Here is a 20,185-nt window from a genome sequence, read left to right on the forward strand (position 1 = left end):
TCTGTGCACCAAACTACCTTTGCTCATAGGAGAGTGGTGTCCAGTATTAATTAATCCCCTTCTCTAAGCTCCCATAAATATATAGACAATCACAGATAATACTGATGGTTTTAACTCTGTTATCCAAACTAGAATGTTAAAAAGTTAGAATCCTTTTTTTTTTAAGGAAAATATACCTACTGCCACATTTGCCACAACATCTAAAAACTCACTGAGCAGCAGCGGGTTATGTTCTATAAAGTCTTAGGTAATCTTAAGTGTTGGGAAGGCAGAGTTAGACATAAGGAAGGGGGAGTGATGAAACTATACAAAGAAAACCTGCTATCCTTAAATAAAAACACTAAAGGTTGCATTTTTGAGTATGTAAGGAGCAGATAAGGGTTTGTCAAAAATATACTCCTCTTGTTTGCTGGCTAATCTTTGATATTCTTAGATAAACCACCCTTCTCTACAAAATCAATGAAAATACACCTTTGTCCTTCTTCACCAAGTCATTTTGAACTCGTGCAAATGGAAACCAAAGCTATTATGTCAAAGGAGAGAAGAAGTATCAGCATAGAAATTACAAGTAAATTCTGCATAAGCATGATACATAGTAGGTGGGGAACAGTTCCTGATCCCAGCTGTTCTGCTCAGGTTGGATGGGTGTCATTTCATTGGGGATCAAGCATTGGATTTTTCTCCCACCTAAACCCATTCCCAAAGCACCCCGGTGTGACAGCAGGTGTTCCATGTTGAGAGGTCTGTGTGGGCCACAGTCTTTTAATTCATCACGCACATCCAAAGACCTTTGGTTTCTCTAAAAATATATCTCTTCGACTCCAGCTACGGTCAGCATTGCTAGCTGCTCTGGACTTAAAAATGATGTGTCCCAAGGTGTAAGTAAAGTGACAGTCACACTACATTCAGCTTACCCAAGTATATTTAATTATTCTATGTGCGTGGGGTGGGGAGGTTATTTTTAGTAATCATAAAACAATTAATGTGAACGCAACGCTTACTCATCCCCACTTTACCTCCCACGGGAGATTCCAAGCAGGGAAATAAGTGATGGCTAAGTCAGTGTGTGCAAGCAGCCAGCTGTCATGCTCACTGAGATAGGAGGATCCAACCATCAGCAAAACTGGGGCAGGATAGCATGGGTGAGGAGCACTGTGCATAAATGCAGAGCAGATTAGAATATTGATCTATTAGATATTTAAAATTAAGTTTGCCATCATCATCATCACCATCATCATCCAGTTTGGACTGAACAGCACAGTGAGATGTAAATATGGGTCCAGGTGGAAGTAGATTCTCATTACTCACTCATTCACTCATTTACCCATTCATTTGTTCAACACATATTTATTGTGAGCGCTATGGACTGAACATTTGTCAGCTGTCTGCCTTTGGCCAGATCATGAAACCTCAAGGATCCTCATTATCCTCATCTTTAATAAGATCTTTAAAAACAGCAACTGTGCAGGAAATGGGATTAAATAAGAATGCCAAGACACATCAGTGCTGCTGTTTAGGATTTTTATTCAGGATCCACTGGTGTTTCTTCTACTTGAAATGGAAGTAGAGACAGGCAACTGTCTTTCTCTATATTCCCTATCTAAAAAAAGCACAGACTTATACACTGAGACTCCTCCCCCCCCTCAACTTGGTTGCTCTGAAGTTGTGTGTGCATGTATGTGCTGAACTTGGAAAGGGTGTCTCTCTGCTTATATTCTTTCCTTAAAATTTTTAGAAATCTATGTCCTTCACGGTGTGGAGAAAATGGATATTGGGTGAAGAGTGCGTTAGGAGGACATCGCCCTGGTAAGAAATATGCTCTCTGGCTCCCCCCCAAATCCTCCTGCCAGACTGCTTTAGGGAGCACTCCCATTCTTCCTCCAGGAGGTTTGGAAGAGACTCCATGTGTTTCAGAAGGAACCATCCTTCCTCCTTCTCCATCATGGGCCAGCGCTTTATGGGAGGGCCTGATCTGGGGTGTTCTGGGATCTTTAGAAGTGAGTCAGCCATGTGATGGGTACTGATATCTCCACTTTGACCAGCACTTAGAATAAGGTTCTTTAGCCCTATCCTATTTTTCTCAGTGGTTAGAATGTCAGCCTGAGGACTGAAGGGTCCCAAGTTTGATTCCAGTCAAGCGCATCTACTTTGGTTGCAGGCTCGATTCGCAGCCGGGGTCAGGTGCATGCAGGAGGCAACCAATAAATATCCCTCTCACATCCATGTTTCTCTCTCTCTGATTCTCTTCCTCCTATCCACTCTCTCTAAAAATCAATGGGAAAAAATATGCTCAGGTGAGGGTTAACAAAAAATGTTCTCCTGTGATGGAACTGTCCCAGACAACAAGCAAGCTTCCTTCTTCTCATGTCACTTCCTGCCTTTCAGTCGAACTTTCAACTCTAAATCCAGGGGATTTCATAGAAACTGGTATCTTGGAATTAATATTACTGAAGTACTTTATGATCTACTGTTAATAAAAAGCTTATTGCTTTTTTTTAAAGGAGAAATGTCCCATCAAAAATATCATACAAATAAAAATAGAAAATTAATAATTTTAATATCAGCATAATTAAATTATTATTATATTACTATTGTATTTATAATATTAAAATTCACAATATCAATTGTGAAGATCAAAAGCAAAATATGGAGTACTTTTTTAATATCATGGATGATCAGAAACAGTTTTATTACCAATATTTTTTTAATTGCAAAATTAGTCATAAGAGATGAAGGCACGCATCCAAAGTCATACAGAAAATCAGAGGGATTTGGGTTTCTAACTTCTAGCCTACAATTATTTGGCACAGAAAAACCTTAGAGTATGCACTCTGATACCATTCAGCCAATGAAAACTATTTGATTTCCCAACATCACCCCAATATGTATGTTCCCCCTGACCACATCTCCTTGATTTCTTCTGGCTGAAATGCCTTAAGTTTCTCCCATTCTCCACCCACCACTTGTCAGAAGTGTCACCAGTTTTTCAGGGCACAGCCTTCGGTGTGACCGCCTTTCTAAAGGCTTCCTTGCTGTCCTCCTCCCATACACGCTGGCTTAGCTGGGACTCCTCCCCATCCGATCCCATGGATACTGACATGTTCTGTGTTGCCACACAATTGTGACTGGACTCCAGATAGATCTCTTTGAAAGAATTATTTTTTTATTGATTTCAGAGAAGAAGAGAAAAGGAGAGAGAGATAGAAATGTCATTGATGAGAGATAATCATTGATCTGCTGCCTTCTGCAAACCCCACGCTGGGGATTGAGCCAACAACCCATGCATGAGCCCTGACCTGGAATCGAACCATGACCTCCTGGCTCATAGGTCAACACCAAACCACTGAGCAACACCAGCCGGGCAGGTCTCTTTTTAGGATTTATCAGACACAACATTGCACCTTCAACGCCTATGACTTCTTACAGAATGTAGTGTTGATTAAATGTAGATTAATGTGAATTACAAAGACATTCTCACTTATCAATGCAGACCCTAGCGTTGTTGGTCTACCTGAATTATCTGAATATTTTTCTCAAAGGTCTGCACTTAGAAAATTCTTTGGCTAGTCCCCTTGGCAGTGGAAATGATAATCTATGCAATCCTGACTTTAAAAAAGACCCTGTGTGTTTGCAATTTATCACTTTGACTCAATTCCATGAAGACATTCCATGAAGACGCCATGTATTAATTTTTCTAAAAGGAAACCATTCATTGCATAGATTTTTTTTCCCAACGAGTATTTTTTTCTGTAGCTTATTTTCACAGGTCCCATGGAGACAAATGTTATTTGTATCCAATGAAGAAAGATGGTCTGAGTTTCACAAAAAAAGGTCAATGAATTAAGTTAGTTTATTTTTAAGCAAGTCATTTTTCATACTCTTGCTTGCCTGGGGCAAAGTTTAGACTGTCCTGCAACTTCACTGTGGTTTCTCTAGATAATTAAGCATTTATTATTCACTTGCCTTGCATTTCATTTACACTTTCCATCTTCAATCATTTACAATGGACTGCAACTGTTCTCTCACGACTGTCCTCAAATTAGTGCTTCTTAAATAAATGCCACATCTCTCCCTATCCAAATGCCCAAAATGTCACAAGCAAACATATGGTATTGGGGGTGGTAAGGAAGGGAAAACAACAACAAAACAGGATACATTTATAGAATACAAATGAGCTATTTTTAGCCTTTTGAAGCTATTCACAGAAAATGACCATTTATTTTACAATTACTATCCCCTTACATCCTCTCCGTCACCAAAATGCCCCCAGGTCTCTGGAGAACAGAGACCTGGGCCTGCTTCCAAGTTCTACAGGTCCCTGTATAAACCGATGACAGCCCCAAGCACGAGCTGCACTGCTTGGCAGTCGTATGGGGTCACCGAAGCATGGTGATGGTGAAAAAGGAGAGTTTGAAATCACACAGACTCACTTTGCGTCTTGCTTCAAACATTTGGGGCAAGAAATGTATCAGTGTGGCCCGTCTTGTACTCTCATCAGTAAAAATAAGATGACATTAATATCTATCTTAAAATATTGTGAGGAATAAATTACATTATATCTGATAATGCATGCAAACCCATTAGCACAATGCCAGGAGCATAATGTGTCCAATAAATGAGATGGTGGTTGTTTATATTCTTGTTTTTATTCTTCCTCTGGTTGCTATAAGTTGCCAGGGAGTGTGATTTAAAGTAAGGCATTTTGCCTTATTCTTTCTGAAACACAGTTTTGTCATTTGCAACTTAGAGACAGTAATTCTTCTCTCCACTTGGTTTAGTGTTCTGTTAAAGCCAAAGGACTGTAGGAACACAATGATATGTTTCTTTTGTTTGTCATAGTTATGATTATTAATATCACAGTGACCTCTGAAATAAGAAGATATGTTAAGAACCATTCCTTCCCTGTGCAGTGGCTCTTGAGCTTTTCTATCTCAACGTGTGATCTAGAACTAAATCTGGGCCAGAGTTTATCACAATCTAAAGGCTCCTTTTTGCAAGTACAAGAATAGCATCGTGTTGGCTAGACACTTAAGACATAGTATGAGACTTGGAAATGGCAGACATTTTAGGCCTAAGTGAATCTTAACAACAATAATAGAAATCACATCTGAGGTTAAAATGATGTTCTTCCCACCAGAGAAAAGACAAAAGGGATATAAACTAGAAACCAAGTTGCATTCCCTAGTGGGTTCATCACACATCTTCTGTGTGAGTCGGGGCAAGCTTTTCTCTATATTAATCCATGCTCCCCTTTCCCCTCGCCCCGCTTTCCTATCCTTCCTTCACATCTCTTTTTCATCCCGCTTTCCTATCTAAAACAAATATGAAAAGGGATATAAAATGAACAAATACGACAAACCCCCATTCTTTCATAGACCGTATATTCTAGCTTGAGAAGTGCCTTAAACATATAAATAAGTCAATAAGTGCATCAATCACTGATTATGAACTCAAAGAAGCAAATTAATAGAACAAATGGTAAATCTCTCTACTGTCTTAAGCTTCTGCCTGAAATAAGAGAAGGATCTCTCCGTGAGGTAGAGAGATTAATAGCTCATAGCAACAGAAAATAATGCTATAAATTTGAAATATAACAAACAAGAGGACAGCAAAACTGATCTGTCCCCAAGTCCAGAGTTCTGTTCTAGCATTCCGTGAGGATAAAACAGGAAGCGAAAAGGGTTTCTTATCCCCTATGCTCTGTTTCTTTTCCTTATTGAAAATGTCCTAGCATCAAGGACTTGATGACTGTGCTCCATGGGCAATCTTCTTTTTTATAAATATCTTGACTGTATTCATGTCCCATCGTCTGGTAAGGGAATGATCACTGTCATAACATTTATCATTAAAGCTAGGAGTCTGATCCTCATGGGTAAGGCCAGGACCCTGTTATGAAAAGGAAATGGGTCTGGCTGGTGTGGCTCAGTGGTTGAGCATCAGCCCATGAACCAGGAGATCTGCAGTTTCATTCCCATTCAGGGCACATGATCCCCAGTGTGGGGTGTGTAGCAGGCAGCAAAGGGAATGTGGTCAGGCCCAGATAGGTTCACTGGTAAATTCTACCAAATGTTTAATGAAGAAATTATACCAAGTCTGTACAATCTCTTTTAGAGGATAGAAACAGAGGAAACACTTCCAAACTCATTCGATGGGGCCAGCATTACCCTAACACCACTAATTTTCAACACTATTCTGGAAGTTCTTACTATTGCAATGAGACTAGAAAAGGAAATAAAAGGCATACAGATTGGGAAGGAAAACATAAAACTTTATATCTGTGGTTTTTTTGGCAGATGACAGAGTTGTCTATGTAGAAAGTGCAAAAGCAACACACACACACACACACACACACATACACACACTCAGAATATAAGGTCAATTGCTTTTCTACAAAATGACAACTAATTTAAAATTACAGCACAATATCTTTTACATTAGCACACAAAATGAAATACTTAAGCATAAATCTATCAAAACATATACAAAAGCTATATGACAAAACTATAAACCCTTAATTAATGAAATCAAAGAGTAAATAAATGGAGAGATATCCCATGTTCGTGGATAGGAAGTCTCAATATTGTTAAGATAGCAATTTTCCCTATAGACTGAATGCAATAAAAATAAAAATCTTAACAAGTTATTGTTTGGATATCAACAAATGAATTAAAAAACGTATATGGAGAGGCAAACGACCTAGAATAGCCAACATACTATTGAAAGAGAGGACGAAACAGCCAACACTCTGCTTTCATTGGAGCACAGGCAGGTTTAACTGCGCCAGCATTTATACAAAAATGTTTCCATTTCACTCCTACCCATTCACTAGTATGTTTCAGCAAAAGAACTCAGGCTGGCCCTTTATCGATTACCTAATTGAGACTTTATTTCTTTCTGCATTGTGACAGCTTTAGTTTTTAAAAAATGCAACTCCACTAAACTGGTATTTCTTGAGCAACTAATATATATGCGTTTCGAGTATCATTTCTCTTCATTCCACTTTTTTACAGCAGTCCCAGAATATACTTTCTAAAATATAAATCAGATAAATTCGTATCTGTCAACTTGGAAATGATAAAACTAAAATGAATGCATGCAGAGACAGGCATTCAGATGCTGGGTAAAATGTAAATATTAAGTGTTGCTGAGAACACTTCATTAAGCAAATGGTCACATAAGTCAAGGAGACTCTGAACAAAGTGAAGTTTCACTGTGTCTGATAATGGCTTTGAAATTGAGGATCTGGCTGTGAGTTCCAATTCTGACCCCGATTCTGTCACTGTGACTTTGGCCAAGTAATAGGACATTTCCTGTTTTTTTTCTTTTTCCTTAAAAACCCAGCATTCTGCCATTTCTCCAGGGTCATCGAGGAGCCCAAAGGAGATGAAGTTTATGACAGACTCCCTTCTTCACTGAGGAAGAATATGTAATGATGCCCTAATTAGTGCATCTTAGAAGAGTTCTTTCCTGTTTCCAAGTCTAAATTTAATTTTAAGCCCATGACCTATTTATGTATAAATACTACTTTCCTCACTTTTAAATGTATGAGGATTTTACTCTTTGGATTCAAAGAAAGTGAAGAGGGGCTTTAAATTTTTAATTTAATTAATAATTGACTTAATGGCACGACATGGACATTTATCTCAATAATGCTGAAAACTCATGAATCAAAGAAATGATACTATATGTGCATGTAGCCGCATATTAAATTTTTCCTACTTGGAAATTTGCAGGCTAAATCACCAGATACAGAAACATACACACAAACGATACTGTTTTTTGTGTGATAACTTTCAAGTGTGCCACCCAACTAGCCTGTGGATTATAAAAAGCCTAACGAAATGTCTATAAGGACATTATTAAAATTTTTAAAAATAAAAAGATTTATCTTCATTTGCAGAAACTATTATTTAATAAAATTATGGTTCTAAAATCTGTACTACCAGACCCAGAATTATTAATGGTAATAATAATAATAAAACATATTACATATAATATGACAATGTATTATATTAGAATACATAATAATATCTTTGTAACGAACTCTAGTGAGTAAATGTCAGCATCTGTTTTAAGAATGAGGAATCTAATAGCAAATATACTATCCATCCATTGAACTGTTATCATGTGTCATACACTGCATAGCTGGTATTTATTGCTTCATCTGATCCTGGTCATCACCCTAACAGTGATGGCAAACCTTTTGAGCTCGGCGTGTCAGCATTTTGAAAAACCCTAACTTAACTCTGGTGCTGTGTCACATATAGAAATTTTTTGATATTTGTAACCATAGTAAAACAAAGACTTATATTTTTGATATTTATTTTATATATTTAAATGCGATTTCACAAAGAAAAATCAACCAAAAAAATGAGTTCGCGTGTCACCTCTGACACGCGTGTCATAGGTTCGCCATCGCTGCCCTAGGAGGAAGATTCCGTACCCACTTTATAGATGTGAAAGTTGAAATTTAGACAGATGGATAAGCGAAGCATCTTACAGTCGATACATAGTAGCTAAATTTATTCTTAAATTTGATATTTCAATTGGCTGGATTCATAGACACTCTTCTTTCCAAACCCAGGATAAAAGCAGCTAGCAGGCAATGGCTGGTTTGGCTCCGTGGATAGAATGTTGGCCTGTAGACTGAAGGGTCCCGGCTTCGATTCCAGTCAAGGGCACATGCTCGGGTTGTGGGCTCCATCCCCAGCAGGGGCGTGCAGGAGGCAGCCAATCAATGATTCTCTCTCATCACTGATGTTCCTATCTCTCTTTCCCGCTCCCTTCCTCTCTGAAATCAATAAAAATACATTTTTTTTTAAAAAAAGCAGGTGGCAGGCCAGCTGTTAAATAGGTGATGTTGTACAAAGGGCCTGCAATTTGTTTTAATCAACCGCAAAATGATGGCTGGGCTTGCCATGTACCTCACACTGCACAGAAAGAACACATTCGAATATTATTGATACAGGCAGTAAAGTACTTAAGCGTAACATTTCATAAACCAAATCCTGAGAAAAGTGTTTCCCTGAAGCAATAACATGGTGAATAGAATTCAAAATTTAGCTCACAAACCTGTTTCTGGCTCGATGGAAAAATAAGGCTGCCCCTCCAGGATGCTGTACACCAACTTGGCGCTGTTGCCATAAACTGGGTCATCAGCATCGGTGGCTGTTACATTAGTGACAGACGTACCTAAAAAAAAAAAAAAAAAAGAGAGAGAGAGAGTGAGAAAGATAATAATTAACACATGATTCTTGCCAAGAGCTAAAATTTGCTAAGCATATCCTACAGAACTCCATGTGTGGGAATAAGGAAGAAAAGAAATCTTTTTTAGGAGAAGGAGATAAACTACTCCATCATAACTTCAACAATATCCGAGTTTTTCAAAAGAAAGAGTACTGCTCGGTTGAAGTGCTATCTAAAGATAGCCCTTTTAGAATCCGTATTCTTGAAGATTTCTTTGTAGTTTTCATTTTTAAGCTACCTCTCCGACCCACGTAGGCATGGAGACTATTGAAAAGGAAGCATACCAAAGAAATATGAAACATAAGCTTAATAATACAATAGCACATGCAGCATTGAAGTTTTGTAAAAGCACAACTGAAAATATTTTTAAAATGGCTGCTGGTAAAAGCTCTACAGAGATATTAAAAGGGGTAGTTTATCCATCTTATTCCATTCCTCAGAATATAAAATTAGATGGGGACCCCCAATTCATCAGCACGCTCAAGGAATGAGGCCTCATGGCTAATAGAAGAACACCTTCTAATTATTTTTCAGGACAAATTATCTTTTATTCTCTCATTCATTCTGCAGGAAAGCACATATGGCCTGCCTGATATAAAGCATATATACTAAGACAAAATGGCAGTTTGGTGGGGGAGGAAAAGTTAGGGGCAGACAGCTACACCGGGAAATTCAGCTGAAAGCAACAGCACCAGATTTGGACCCCCCACTTAGTCCAGCAGAGGGAGTGGCCAAGGACAGCTTTCTAGGAGAGGTAGCCTTTGAGTTAAATTATTCAAGACAGGCAGAGTTTAACCAGAAGTAGAGGTGTTTGGGAGACATGCTGAGCCATCAGTCAAATACAAGTGAAGGCAAAAGACTCAGAGAGACGGTGGGTAATTCTGCGAACGGCTGAAACTGGGGAAACATTGGAGATGTCTGGTGAGATCACAAGCATCACCTTCTACAAGGGCAGGGTCGGGGTCGTCCTGACCCAGGAGGTGTGGGGCATATGGTAATTAGCAAACGTATATTGGCCCTTGGAATGAGCGGATGAATGAATAAGCCCTGTGTCGATTTCATGAGGAATGGGAGGAAAGCATCACAGATGAATGTAGAGCAGCCGTGGGCAAACTACGGCCCGTTTGAAATGAATAAAACTACTGAAATAAAAGACCGTACCCTTTTATGTAATGATGTTTACTTTGAATTTATATTAGTTCACACAAACACTCCATCCATGCTTTTGTTCCGGCCCTCTGGTCCAGTTTAAGAACCCATTGTGGCCCTCGAGTCAAAAAGTTTGCCCACCCTGATGTAGAGTCTGAGATAGAAGAGATTTCTTGCAGAATCTGTATTGGGGAATCCTCTCTGATCAGTATCTTGGGGAGGCAAAAGGATGATATTGAGCTGGACGTCATTCCATCACTTGGGCTGTGATGCCATCACATCAAAGGCCTCCGTGGACTCCCCTGGGGACTCTAGAGCTAGGATGTCATTGAGGAAATGAGGCCAGGCTTTTGGACCCCAGTACCGACCAGCTGTTGGCTACTGGAACGTCCCTGGGAATGCAGGCTGGGCCTGGGGCCAGACAGCTCCCTTCCCCTGAGGGAGAATCAGCCCTGAGCGGTCAATATCGACGCTCCCAGCAATGAGGGCAAGACTGTTTCCAACCAGACAGAAGTCATAGGTGGATCTCAGCAGCGTACTTCTGTGTTTACTGGAATAAGGCAGAGCTTTGCCAAGATCTTGCCAAGTCAAATCTTTTTGGAAGCATTTTTGATGACGGACGCTCCCCAGGAACATGTAACAACAATATTTGTTGAGCAGTTGATAGGCCTGTCAAATTGGAATTCCTACTCAGAAGGATGATTCAGAGATTCTACAAAATCTACAGTGAGAAAAAAAAAATGTGCTGAATGCCTTTCCACCAGGCACTGGGAACCATATAGAAAAACAAACTTAAGGCTCATGTTCACAAGCAACTCATCAACTAGCTGAGTAAAACGAGCATGCGAAAGCACAATGTTTGTAGTTATTTGAATACTGTATGGGATGGAGAAGAATTAGAGGAAAAACTTTCCAGGTGAGGGGAGGATAGTGAGATAAAAGTTCCAAAATGCTTCTTCAGAGAAGACATGACTGGAAGGGTCAGCCATCAAAGCTAAATTTGGAGATGCAAACTGAGAATAAGATGCAGGGGGCATGTTTTGTTGTTGTTAACCCTCATCTGAGGATATTTTTCCATTGATTTTTAGAGAGATTGGGAGGGAGCAGGAGAGACAGAGAGAGAAATATCGATGTGAGAGAGACACATCGATAGGTTGCCTCCCATCTGCGCCCCCATCATGGGACAGAGCCTGCAACTGAGGTACATGCTCTTGACGGGAATGGAACCTGGGACCCTTCAATCCTCGGACCCACACTCTATCCACTCAGCCAGTGTGGCTGGGCCTAGAGGAGGCATTTGAATGCCAAGATGGGGAGCGCTGGCTTTCAAGAAGACGTTTCATTAAGAGAGCAGTCTACACCGTGGGCCTCTCTCTCTCTGTTCGTGCTCCCAGATTGGACTGGAGGCAGAGATGTAGATGATTAGATCAGACAAGTTATGCTTACATATATATATGTGCCTAATATGCAAATTGTCCCCACAGGAGTTCAGCCAGGAGACCAATTGCTAGCTATGACGTGTGCTGACCACCAGGGGGCAGTGCAGAATGAAGGAAGGCCCAGGCCAGCAGCTGGCAGCTGGAGAAGGGAGGCCCCGGCTGGCAGCCAGGGAAGGGAAGCCTTGGTCAGCAGCCGGAAGGAAGGACCCAGCCAGCACCTGGAAGGCTCTGATCGGCCCTGATCACTGGCCAGGCCTAGGGACCCTACCCGTGCATGAATTTCGTGAACCGGGCCTCTAGTAAGGGGATAGATAGCAGCAGTCCAGGAAAGAAGAGATGAAACATTAACACTAGATCATGACAATAAAGATGGACATCACTGTGAATTTTCTCCTTTTGGCCCTGTCCTAAATGTATGTAAGATGTCCCACTGGGGGGTAAACTGAGCAAGGGAACTATTTTTGCAAATTTTCTCTGCGTCTAAAATTCATTCCAGAAAAGTTCAAGAATGAATTTAAGAGTCACTGAAAGAACCGACAGAGACTGAAGGGAGGGGTGAACTCCTCTGTGGGGAAGACCATGCCCCCACTTGTTGTTTTGCTGTGGTTGTTGCTGTCTTGGGGTTTTACTTTGATTTTTTTAAAGGAGAAATGTTGTACCTTGTTGTGGAGCATTATCAGAAAAATAAAGCCAAGTGCTCTACTCAGTATGGTGTGACATTCGTGAGTGTGAACACGCGGTTCCATTCACTGCAGAAAGAGAACTGACCAGAGAGTCTAAAGTTCCTGTCATTAAAAAAAATCCCTGTCATCACCAAATAAAGGTGACCCTTACATTAAAAAAATTAAAAAGTGTCTTTATAGAGAAAAACACAAATATGGAGAGTTTCTAAACAAAGCCAGAATTCCTGTGTACATATGTGGGGTGGGCATCTAGGGGCAGAGTAGCTGGGGGTTAATAGTTTTGCCAATGGAATATTTATCTTCCGAAACACTTAACCTCTATCTCTTTGGGCAAATCATTTATCCTGTCTTAGTCTCAGATTTCAGATCTACAACATGCATTAGAGTTATTATGAGAAGGATGCATGGAGATTATGTCTTGTTAAGTGAGAGTTGGGGAAAGTCCCTAGTGAGTTTACAACCTCAAGACTGGTCATCATCATGTCTATTTTCGCTGATTATGGTAATGGAATGCTCTCTTACTGTGAGAGGCATCCCGTGGTCACATCAGCACTGAGGTGGGAGGAAGGAGAGAAATCTCCGTCATTTGCATGATCTGTGAGTCAGTCTTTTTCATGCGTGAAGACTGTAATTTTTATTCTGCAAAGTTCAAAAGATTTGTGTGAGGATCAAATGAGATAATATTAAGTATAAAAAAGTGACTGAGGAGATCATTTGGAGCCAAACTGTCTTGAGCCAGATCATTTGCTTCATATTCCACTCCCCACTCTCACTTCCCCTGTGTCCTCTGCCAAGTCACAAAACATGTCTGAGCTTCAGTTCTGCAATTTCAAAAGAAGGAAGGTGGTAGTCATTGTTACATGTTAGGCTTGTTGAGATAACTAAATGTAATAATTTATGCAAAAGATACAGAAGAGTTAGCCACATGATATTTCTGAGAGCTTCCCTTACATGTGGGAGACTAAATAATCAACTAATTTTATTCCAGGCTGGTGTGGCTCAGTGAGCGGTTACAGTTCGATTCCTAGTCAGGGCACATGCCTGGGTTTCGAGCTCCATTCCCCAGTGTGGGACATGCAGGAGGCAGCCAATCAATGATTTGCTCTCATCATTGATGTTTCTATTTCTCTCTCCCTCTCCCTTCCTCTCTGAAATCAACAAAGATATCTTTTAAAAAATAAACTACTTTTAAGAGGTGGTGATGTCATATAAAACTAAGTATAGTTCTGCCTAATTATTTTCATAGTAGGATATTTTCTTATATTTGGTGGGGGCGGGGACACAAAAACACATTTCCAAATTTAACAATATGTTCATGTCCTTTTACAAAAACACACACACACACACACATACACACAATCTCACATTGTCCCACCCCACCCAGCTCCTGTCAGTTTCCTCGGTGTTGTAAAATGGCTGTGGGCTCAAAAATGCGTTTTGATGTCGTCAGCACCGAGTCAGGCACCGGGCACACGGTCAATGTCAGTTTCTCCATGTTATCTGAAAGGATGTCGTCGCTATCTCCCGGCCCGTGCAGATCCCACACACACTTGTCAAGATGAATGACTGGGCTGGGGACCGCAAAAGAACTAAGGCACGTTTCTCCCCACATCCTCATCCAGGCTATTCCTGCCTGACACCCGGCTTCTTGGCAAACCGGCATCTTTCAAGGTTAGACATCTGACAATGAAAAGGCAGCGTGACTTCCCTTCAAGGATGATGTTCCTCCTAATAGTGACTCAAGATTGTCGACGCACCTGTGCGCGGGCACAGTAAATGCGTGTGGAGGTTTTGCGGGTGCATTTGTCAAGGGATTCCCCGGAGGTGGGGAGAACGGATGCTTGGAGGTTAATCTTGCGGCCAAAAGGATTCAAGCTGCGGTGTAGGCTTCTCCATGGGAAATGCATGCAGGATGCAGACCACAGAGGCAAACTGCAAAGTGGAAACCTGGCAGGATAATGTGTCTTCAAAGCCGCGAGTGTTGGTGTGTGATAAATAGGACCCCGAGCAATACCCGCCAAACAGAACGGGATCCTCTGTTTGTGTTTTCACTGGGAACTGTTTCTGTCCCTTTGTCAGGGATACAAGAGGCTCATTTAGCGGGCGGCTATAAATTTGACACCGTGCCACTGCTCCAAGAAAGCCCCTATTATAATCCAACTTGATGCTGCTCCTATTATAATAATATAGCTGTTGTATTTCCAGCTGCTGTCAACAAAAATGATCCCCGTCACCACAATTCATCCTGCCAGTAACAAGTCAAGTAGGAACAGGTCAATGCCAAGGTGAATTCTGCTTTTAATAGACCCATTTTTCTGCATTTAGTTTCTTGGTTAAATGAGATCGGCCAGCGTGCTGCTGGGGCTGCAATGAACACAGGGCTTATGGCATCAGCTGCTTCTTGCAATACCTTAAAGTTTGTTCCCTGTAACAGCGGGACCCTCACATCCCCCCTATCCCCTGCCCCGTAAAAATGAAAGCCAACGCTACAAGCAACATTAACCATCCAACATTTTTACAGTGCCAGGTTAGAGGTTCCGGTCGGCTGACAAACTAAGATAAAAGGTCTTGGAGAAAATAAGACATTGGGTTTTGGGGAGCGCCGCTCCGTAGCGAGGCTCTCCTTTCTTTATGAGCACGTCAGCACACCGATTCTGCACATTATTCAGAAAGAAAAATGCCGGTGCTGACACCCTGAGCAGGGAAACAAAGGTTTGGTGCAGCGTGAAAACGCATGCATCGGAGAAGCGAACGCTCTGATGATGTGAGCAACACCAACCCCATTTGCAAAGGGTGCCCCGCGATCCGTTTTCAGAGAATAAGCAATCCAGTGGCAGGCAGGGGATGAGGCAGCAGGACCTTCGCCAGTAGCTGTAATTCCTGGACTCTTACTGCCAACTATAACTTTTTAAAAATATATATATTTTTATTGATTTTCTTTTTTTTTTAGAGGGAGAGAAAGATAGAAACATCAATGAGAGAGAAACATTGATCGGCTGCCTCCTGCATGCTCCCTACTGGGGATCTAGTCCGAAACCCGGGCATGTGCCCTGACCGGGAATCAAACTGGGGACCTCTTGGTGCATGGGACCCAGCTTAACCAACTGAGCCACACTGGCCAGGAGATCTTCATGCTTTTTATGTGACTTTCTAACTGCCCGGATCCAGGCTCAGCACGCACGATCCACGGACAGACAGGGTGCCTGGCATTCCCATCTGACGCTGTCTCTCTTAAGTATCCACATGTCCAAAGACCACAGGTCACAGTGCAACTGCCTTCATTATGTGACTAAAACGTAACCCTCAGCCCACCTTCCCAATGTTCCCAAGGATGAGGCGATGCCAGAGGTAACGGGACACAGGCATCGCCATGGAAACCCATTTTGGTTGTTGTTGGACACCAGAGCAATACTTTCCCAGGACCTGCATCACTTGTTGACGTTTAAGTCATCGCTTACTAGAAGCGGACGCCTCTGGCCCCGAGTTCTTTTTTTCCTAAATATGTCAGGACAAAGGCATGATTTTTTTAGTTTTATGGAACAAAGCTCTGAGATGCCTGTGCACCTGACTGGCACGTACTTGGAGAGCTTTATTGGTTTATAGCGGTTCCCTCCAGCACCCCTACCCCCAGGAAGAACATACATCTACAGTCAGGCATAAATCTGAGCAGCCAAGGCGTTTTTCTTCATGTCTCCCTAACGGATACCATAGTCTTCAACATCCATGTGTCCCGAAGGGCCTCAGGCAGACACCCCCAGGGGGGAAGATGGCCTAAATAATCCCAGTTTTGTTTATTTATTTGTTTTTTGTTTTGGCTTATTTAATTATAGCACACAAATGCCACATATCCAAACCTCCAAGGGCCACCTTAGGGGATCTTTGAGAGATGAGGGGATTTAAACACGGATCTGTACAAATCAAGGCTTCTCTCTTTAACCCTGTGTATGGAGAATTCCTCCCCAGCCAGGCTGTGGGGGAAATGACAGCGAACTGTTCATGCCCCTGTAGGCAGGGACACAAGGACCCCCTCCCTTCTAGGAACCTCTCTTCTCTGAATGGCTGTGGGCTAACTAGGAACCTTATGGCAGGGGGGCGGATATCGGAGATCAAACCCTTCCCTTTTGTTGGGGAGCAATCTTGCCATTTATAAAAGCCAACTGAGTAGGAGGCAGAGGTAGCAAGTGCCTGCCATTGATCGGAGAAACTTCCCTTGTCAGACACACATCACACAGTGAAATCCTACACCACGTCCCCTGCCTTCTCCTTTTGCAAAGGCCTCACCATTGCTCGCTGGATGTTCTCTTCAAGCGCCAACACTCAGCGTGCAGCGGAATGCTGCTGCCAACTTCTACACGCGTCACGTCGAATTTATTACAGAAACGGGGACAGGTTCTTAACGGCACTCAGGTGAACAGACAGCTCCGAAACGCATCCTGGTGCTCCTCTGGCTCTGTGATTTGGGACAGAAGCTAGGGAAATAAAATTCCATTTCCACTATAGCCGGTTTGGCTCAGTGGATAGAGCGTCAGCCTGCTGACTGAAGGGTCCCAGGTTCAATGCCGGTCAAGGATACATGCAGTCAAGGATACATGCCCAGGCTTCGGGCTCAATTCCCAGTAGGGGGCGTGCAGAAGGCAGCCAATCAATGATTCTCATCATTGATGTTTCTCTCTCTCCCTCTCCCTTCTTTTCTGAAACCCATAAAAAAAATATATATTTTAAAAAATTCCATTTTCATATTCTGTTCTGGGGCATCAAGGAGCCTAAACCATTGTCACTTAGTGAAACATCCAGGCATCCTTAACGTGCTGTTTGTCCAAGGAGCCTGAAACATTCTGGAACAATTAGATGCTTCAGAATATGCGTGTGAGCACACAGATGCCTTCAACTCACCCGAGCATCATTGCTGTGGACATCTGTAATACGCACCGGGTGAAAGGAATGACAAATATTGTAGGAAAATGTGTAACTGATATCTCAGCCAGGTTTACCAGGCTAGGGAGAAAGGTACCTCTGCATCCCTCACTAACAGCATGGGATGATGGCCTGCCTACTGCCTTCACAAACAGATAATGAGGCTGCTTGGAGGCCTGGCTGTGAAAACGAATATAAATAAACCCAGGTGTAAAAATAAACCCTTTCACCATCAGAATGTCTCTTTTACTTATTTTTTTTATTGATTTCAGAAAGGGAGAGGGAGAGAGAGATAGAAACATCAATGATGAGAGAGAACCATTGATCAGCTGCCTGCCCCCTACAGGGATTGAGACCACATCCTAGGCATGTGCCTTTGACCGGAATCGAACCTGGGACCCTTCAGTCCGCAGGTCAACGCTCTATCCACTGAGCCAAACCGGTTTCGGCGAACACAACCCATCTTAATCTTCCTTCTGGCTTCTAATTCCAGTGTTCTGATAACCTGGAGGCAGAGTTCACTTGAGAGCACGGGGGCCTTCACGCAGGTGCTGCATGGCTCTGGTCTTGTTTGCAGGTCTTCCATGGTGCTGATTCAGACATAGAATGGCTGCAGAAGGACTTCGGGCTGTACGTCGTGAACATGTTTGATACCCATCAGGCAGCGCGCCTTCTTAACCTGGGCAGGCATTCGCTCGACCATCTGCTGAAACACTACTGCAATGTGGAATCAAACAAGCAGTACCAGCTGGCTGATTGGAGAATACGGTCAGTTTGCTCCTGACAAGGAAATATGGGTGTAGAAGTGGGTGTTCATTAACCTCATCCATGGAGACCTGTGTTCAGCCTATAACACTGTTTGAGGCTTGAGCTGAGCTGTTTCCATTGGCATAAGTGAAACTGGAATTGTAGAGTTGTGGAGGGCTGTGGTACACTATGCTCCATGGAACAGTGGTTGAAAGAGATGTGCCATGTCAGCATTCGTCATGACATCTCATTTGAAACGCAGCTCCCTAGTGGGATGGTTGTGTGTGAGATGATCTCCCATAGGCATGAGAGTTCTAAGGCACATGGTTGAGCCTGGTCAGGTTGCTCAGCCGGTTAGAGCGTTATTTGCTACTGTTATGAATCATAATGTAAATATCTGATATACAGGATGGTCTTAGGCAACTCCTGTGAAAGGGTCGTTCAACCACCAAAGGGGTCATGACCCACAGGTTGAGAACCGCTGAGCTAAAGCAAGGTGTGGGGGATGTCAATATTTCAACTTACTTAAAGTTTAATCATGATGGCAAGCTGGGGAAGAGTGATATTGCTAGGTGCTAACAAAAGGTAAAAAGCAGAAATTAGCAGATTTGAAAGACACACTCAGAGAATTTGGGGAAATATTGAAAGAACTACAGACTTTGCTTTAAAAATAAGTGAAATGATCAAATAAAGTCCCTCAATCATTTCAGTTATGGCTCCAATTTCTAATAGAATCTTGGTTGAAATAGGATAAGCGATTCTATACGTTTTCCAACAACTGTGCCCGCCCAGCTGTATTTTATATAACATCTGTGAGGTTTTCCCTTTGAACAGTTACACTACCTTTGTGTTTGCCCTTTGGGCTAATTTGTAGTTGACCCCAGTAATAGAGGCCTTTTAACCAACATTTGTAACCGACGGCCATTGACCTAGCAGTCTTGCAGAATGCCTTCAAAATCAATGCATCCAAGGGAAGGAGCTGGTGGGACTGCATCATATCACATCTTGTTTTTATCACAAATTTCCAATTTACCAAGTTCCTGTCTCATTATTTATCCCAGACAGGGCCTGCTGATGAGATGCACAGCGCGCTCCGTCCCTTTCGGCGATCCATTTATAACTGAAGCACAATTAATATCTTCACAGCTGTTCTCCAGGCAGAAAGGAAAAACTGGCAGCAAGGATTCTGTACATGTTTGCGTATAAATGTGCGAAATGAGGAGCACCGGGATGTATCCCCAAAAAACCAGTGGAATCCGGGCTTTTCTTGTTTTGAAATTCCCCAGAGAAATGTTTCCCAACCAGCACTTTACTAGCTCTCCAGGTTTCCTAAGGAAATAATCAGGGATCAGGACGAACATGACATACTAACTTCACATATGAGCTCCTTCATGGGAAAAACAAAAGGGGAAGAGACACACATTTCTAGAGTTCCACATCATCCTAACTTCCAAGTTTTCAATCTCTTGTTAATTTCCTGTTTTACTTTCAAATATCAGTCTCGCCTTTTTCATTAGATACTGATCATTACCAGAGGAGCCACTGTGTTTCTGGCCCAAGTACTTACTAGATATAACTATCTCACTTAGCTCTCACAGAAACTCCCCAAATTAGATTTACATCATTTCAGATTCCCCCAAACTGATAACAATAAATAGGTATTCAACCCATGTTTTTTATTTTACTTTTTATCGAGTTTACTGGGGTGACATTGGTTAACAAAACCATACAGGTTTCACCTCAATAAAACATCAGCTGCACAGTCCCAAGGAAAGTCTCTTTCCACCCCTATTTACCCGCATTTTCCCATCTCTTCCTACTCCCCTCCCCTTTCCCTCTGGCTATCAATACACTGTTGTCTGAGTCTAACTTTGCCCATCTCTTCCTATTCCCCTCCCCTTTCCTTCTGGCTAGCAATACACTGTTGTCTGAGTCTATGCGTTTTATATATATATATAATTTGCTTAATCTGTTCATCAACTCAATAACAGATGTGTTTTTCATGTG

At 42.0% G+C, this 20,185-nt stretch overlaps 1 protein-coding gene and 1 long non-coding RNA gene across 3 annotated transcripts in view; one reads left to right on the top strand and one right to left on the bottom strand.

Moving 5' to 3' along the window:
• The window catches only part of CDH8 (cadherin 8), a 299,936-nt gene that overhangs the window by 158,456 nt on the left and 121,295 nt on the right, over positions 1-20,185 (bottom strand). For both annotated transcript variants that reach the window (XM_015559047.1, XM_015559046.1), the window contains exon 3: positions 9,073-9,192. In XM_015559047.1, the coding sequence (XP_015414533.1) occupies positions 9,073-9,192 (120 nt within the window). The remainder of the gene's footprint in view (positions 1-9,072; positions 9,193-20,185) is intronic.
• The window catches only part of LOC107181896, a 176,418-nt gene that overhangs the window by 112,490 nt on the left and 43,743 nt on the right, over positions 1-20,185 (top strand). The window lies entirely within an intron of this gene.

The sequence above is a fragment of the Myotis davidii genome, unplaced genomic scaffold, assembly GCF_000327345.1.
Source record: "Myotis davidii unplaced genomic scaffold, ASM32734v1 scaffold590, whole genome shotgun sequence".
In the NCBI taxonomy this organism is placed as follows: Eukaryota; Metazoa; Chordata; class Mammalia; order Chiroptera; family Vespertilionidae; genus Myotis; species Myotis davidii.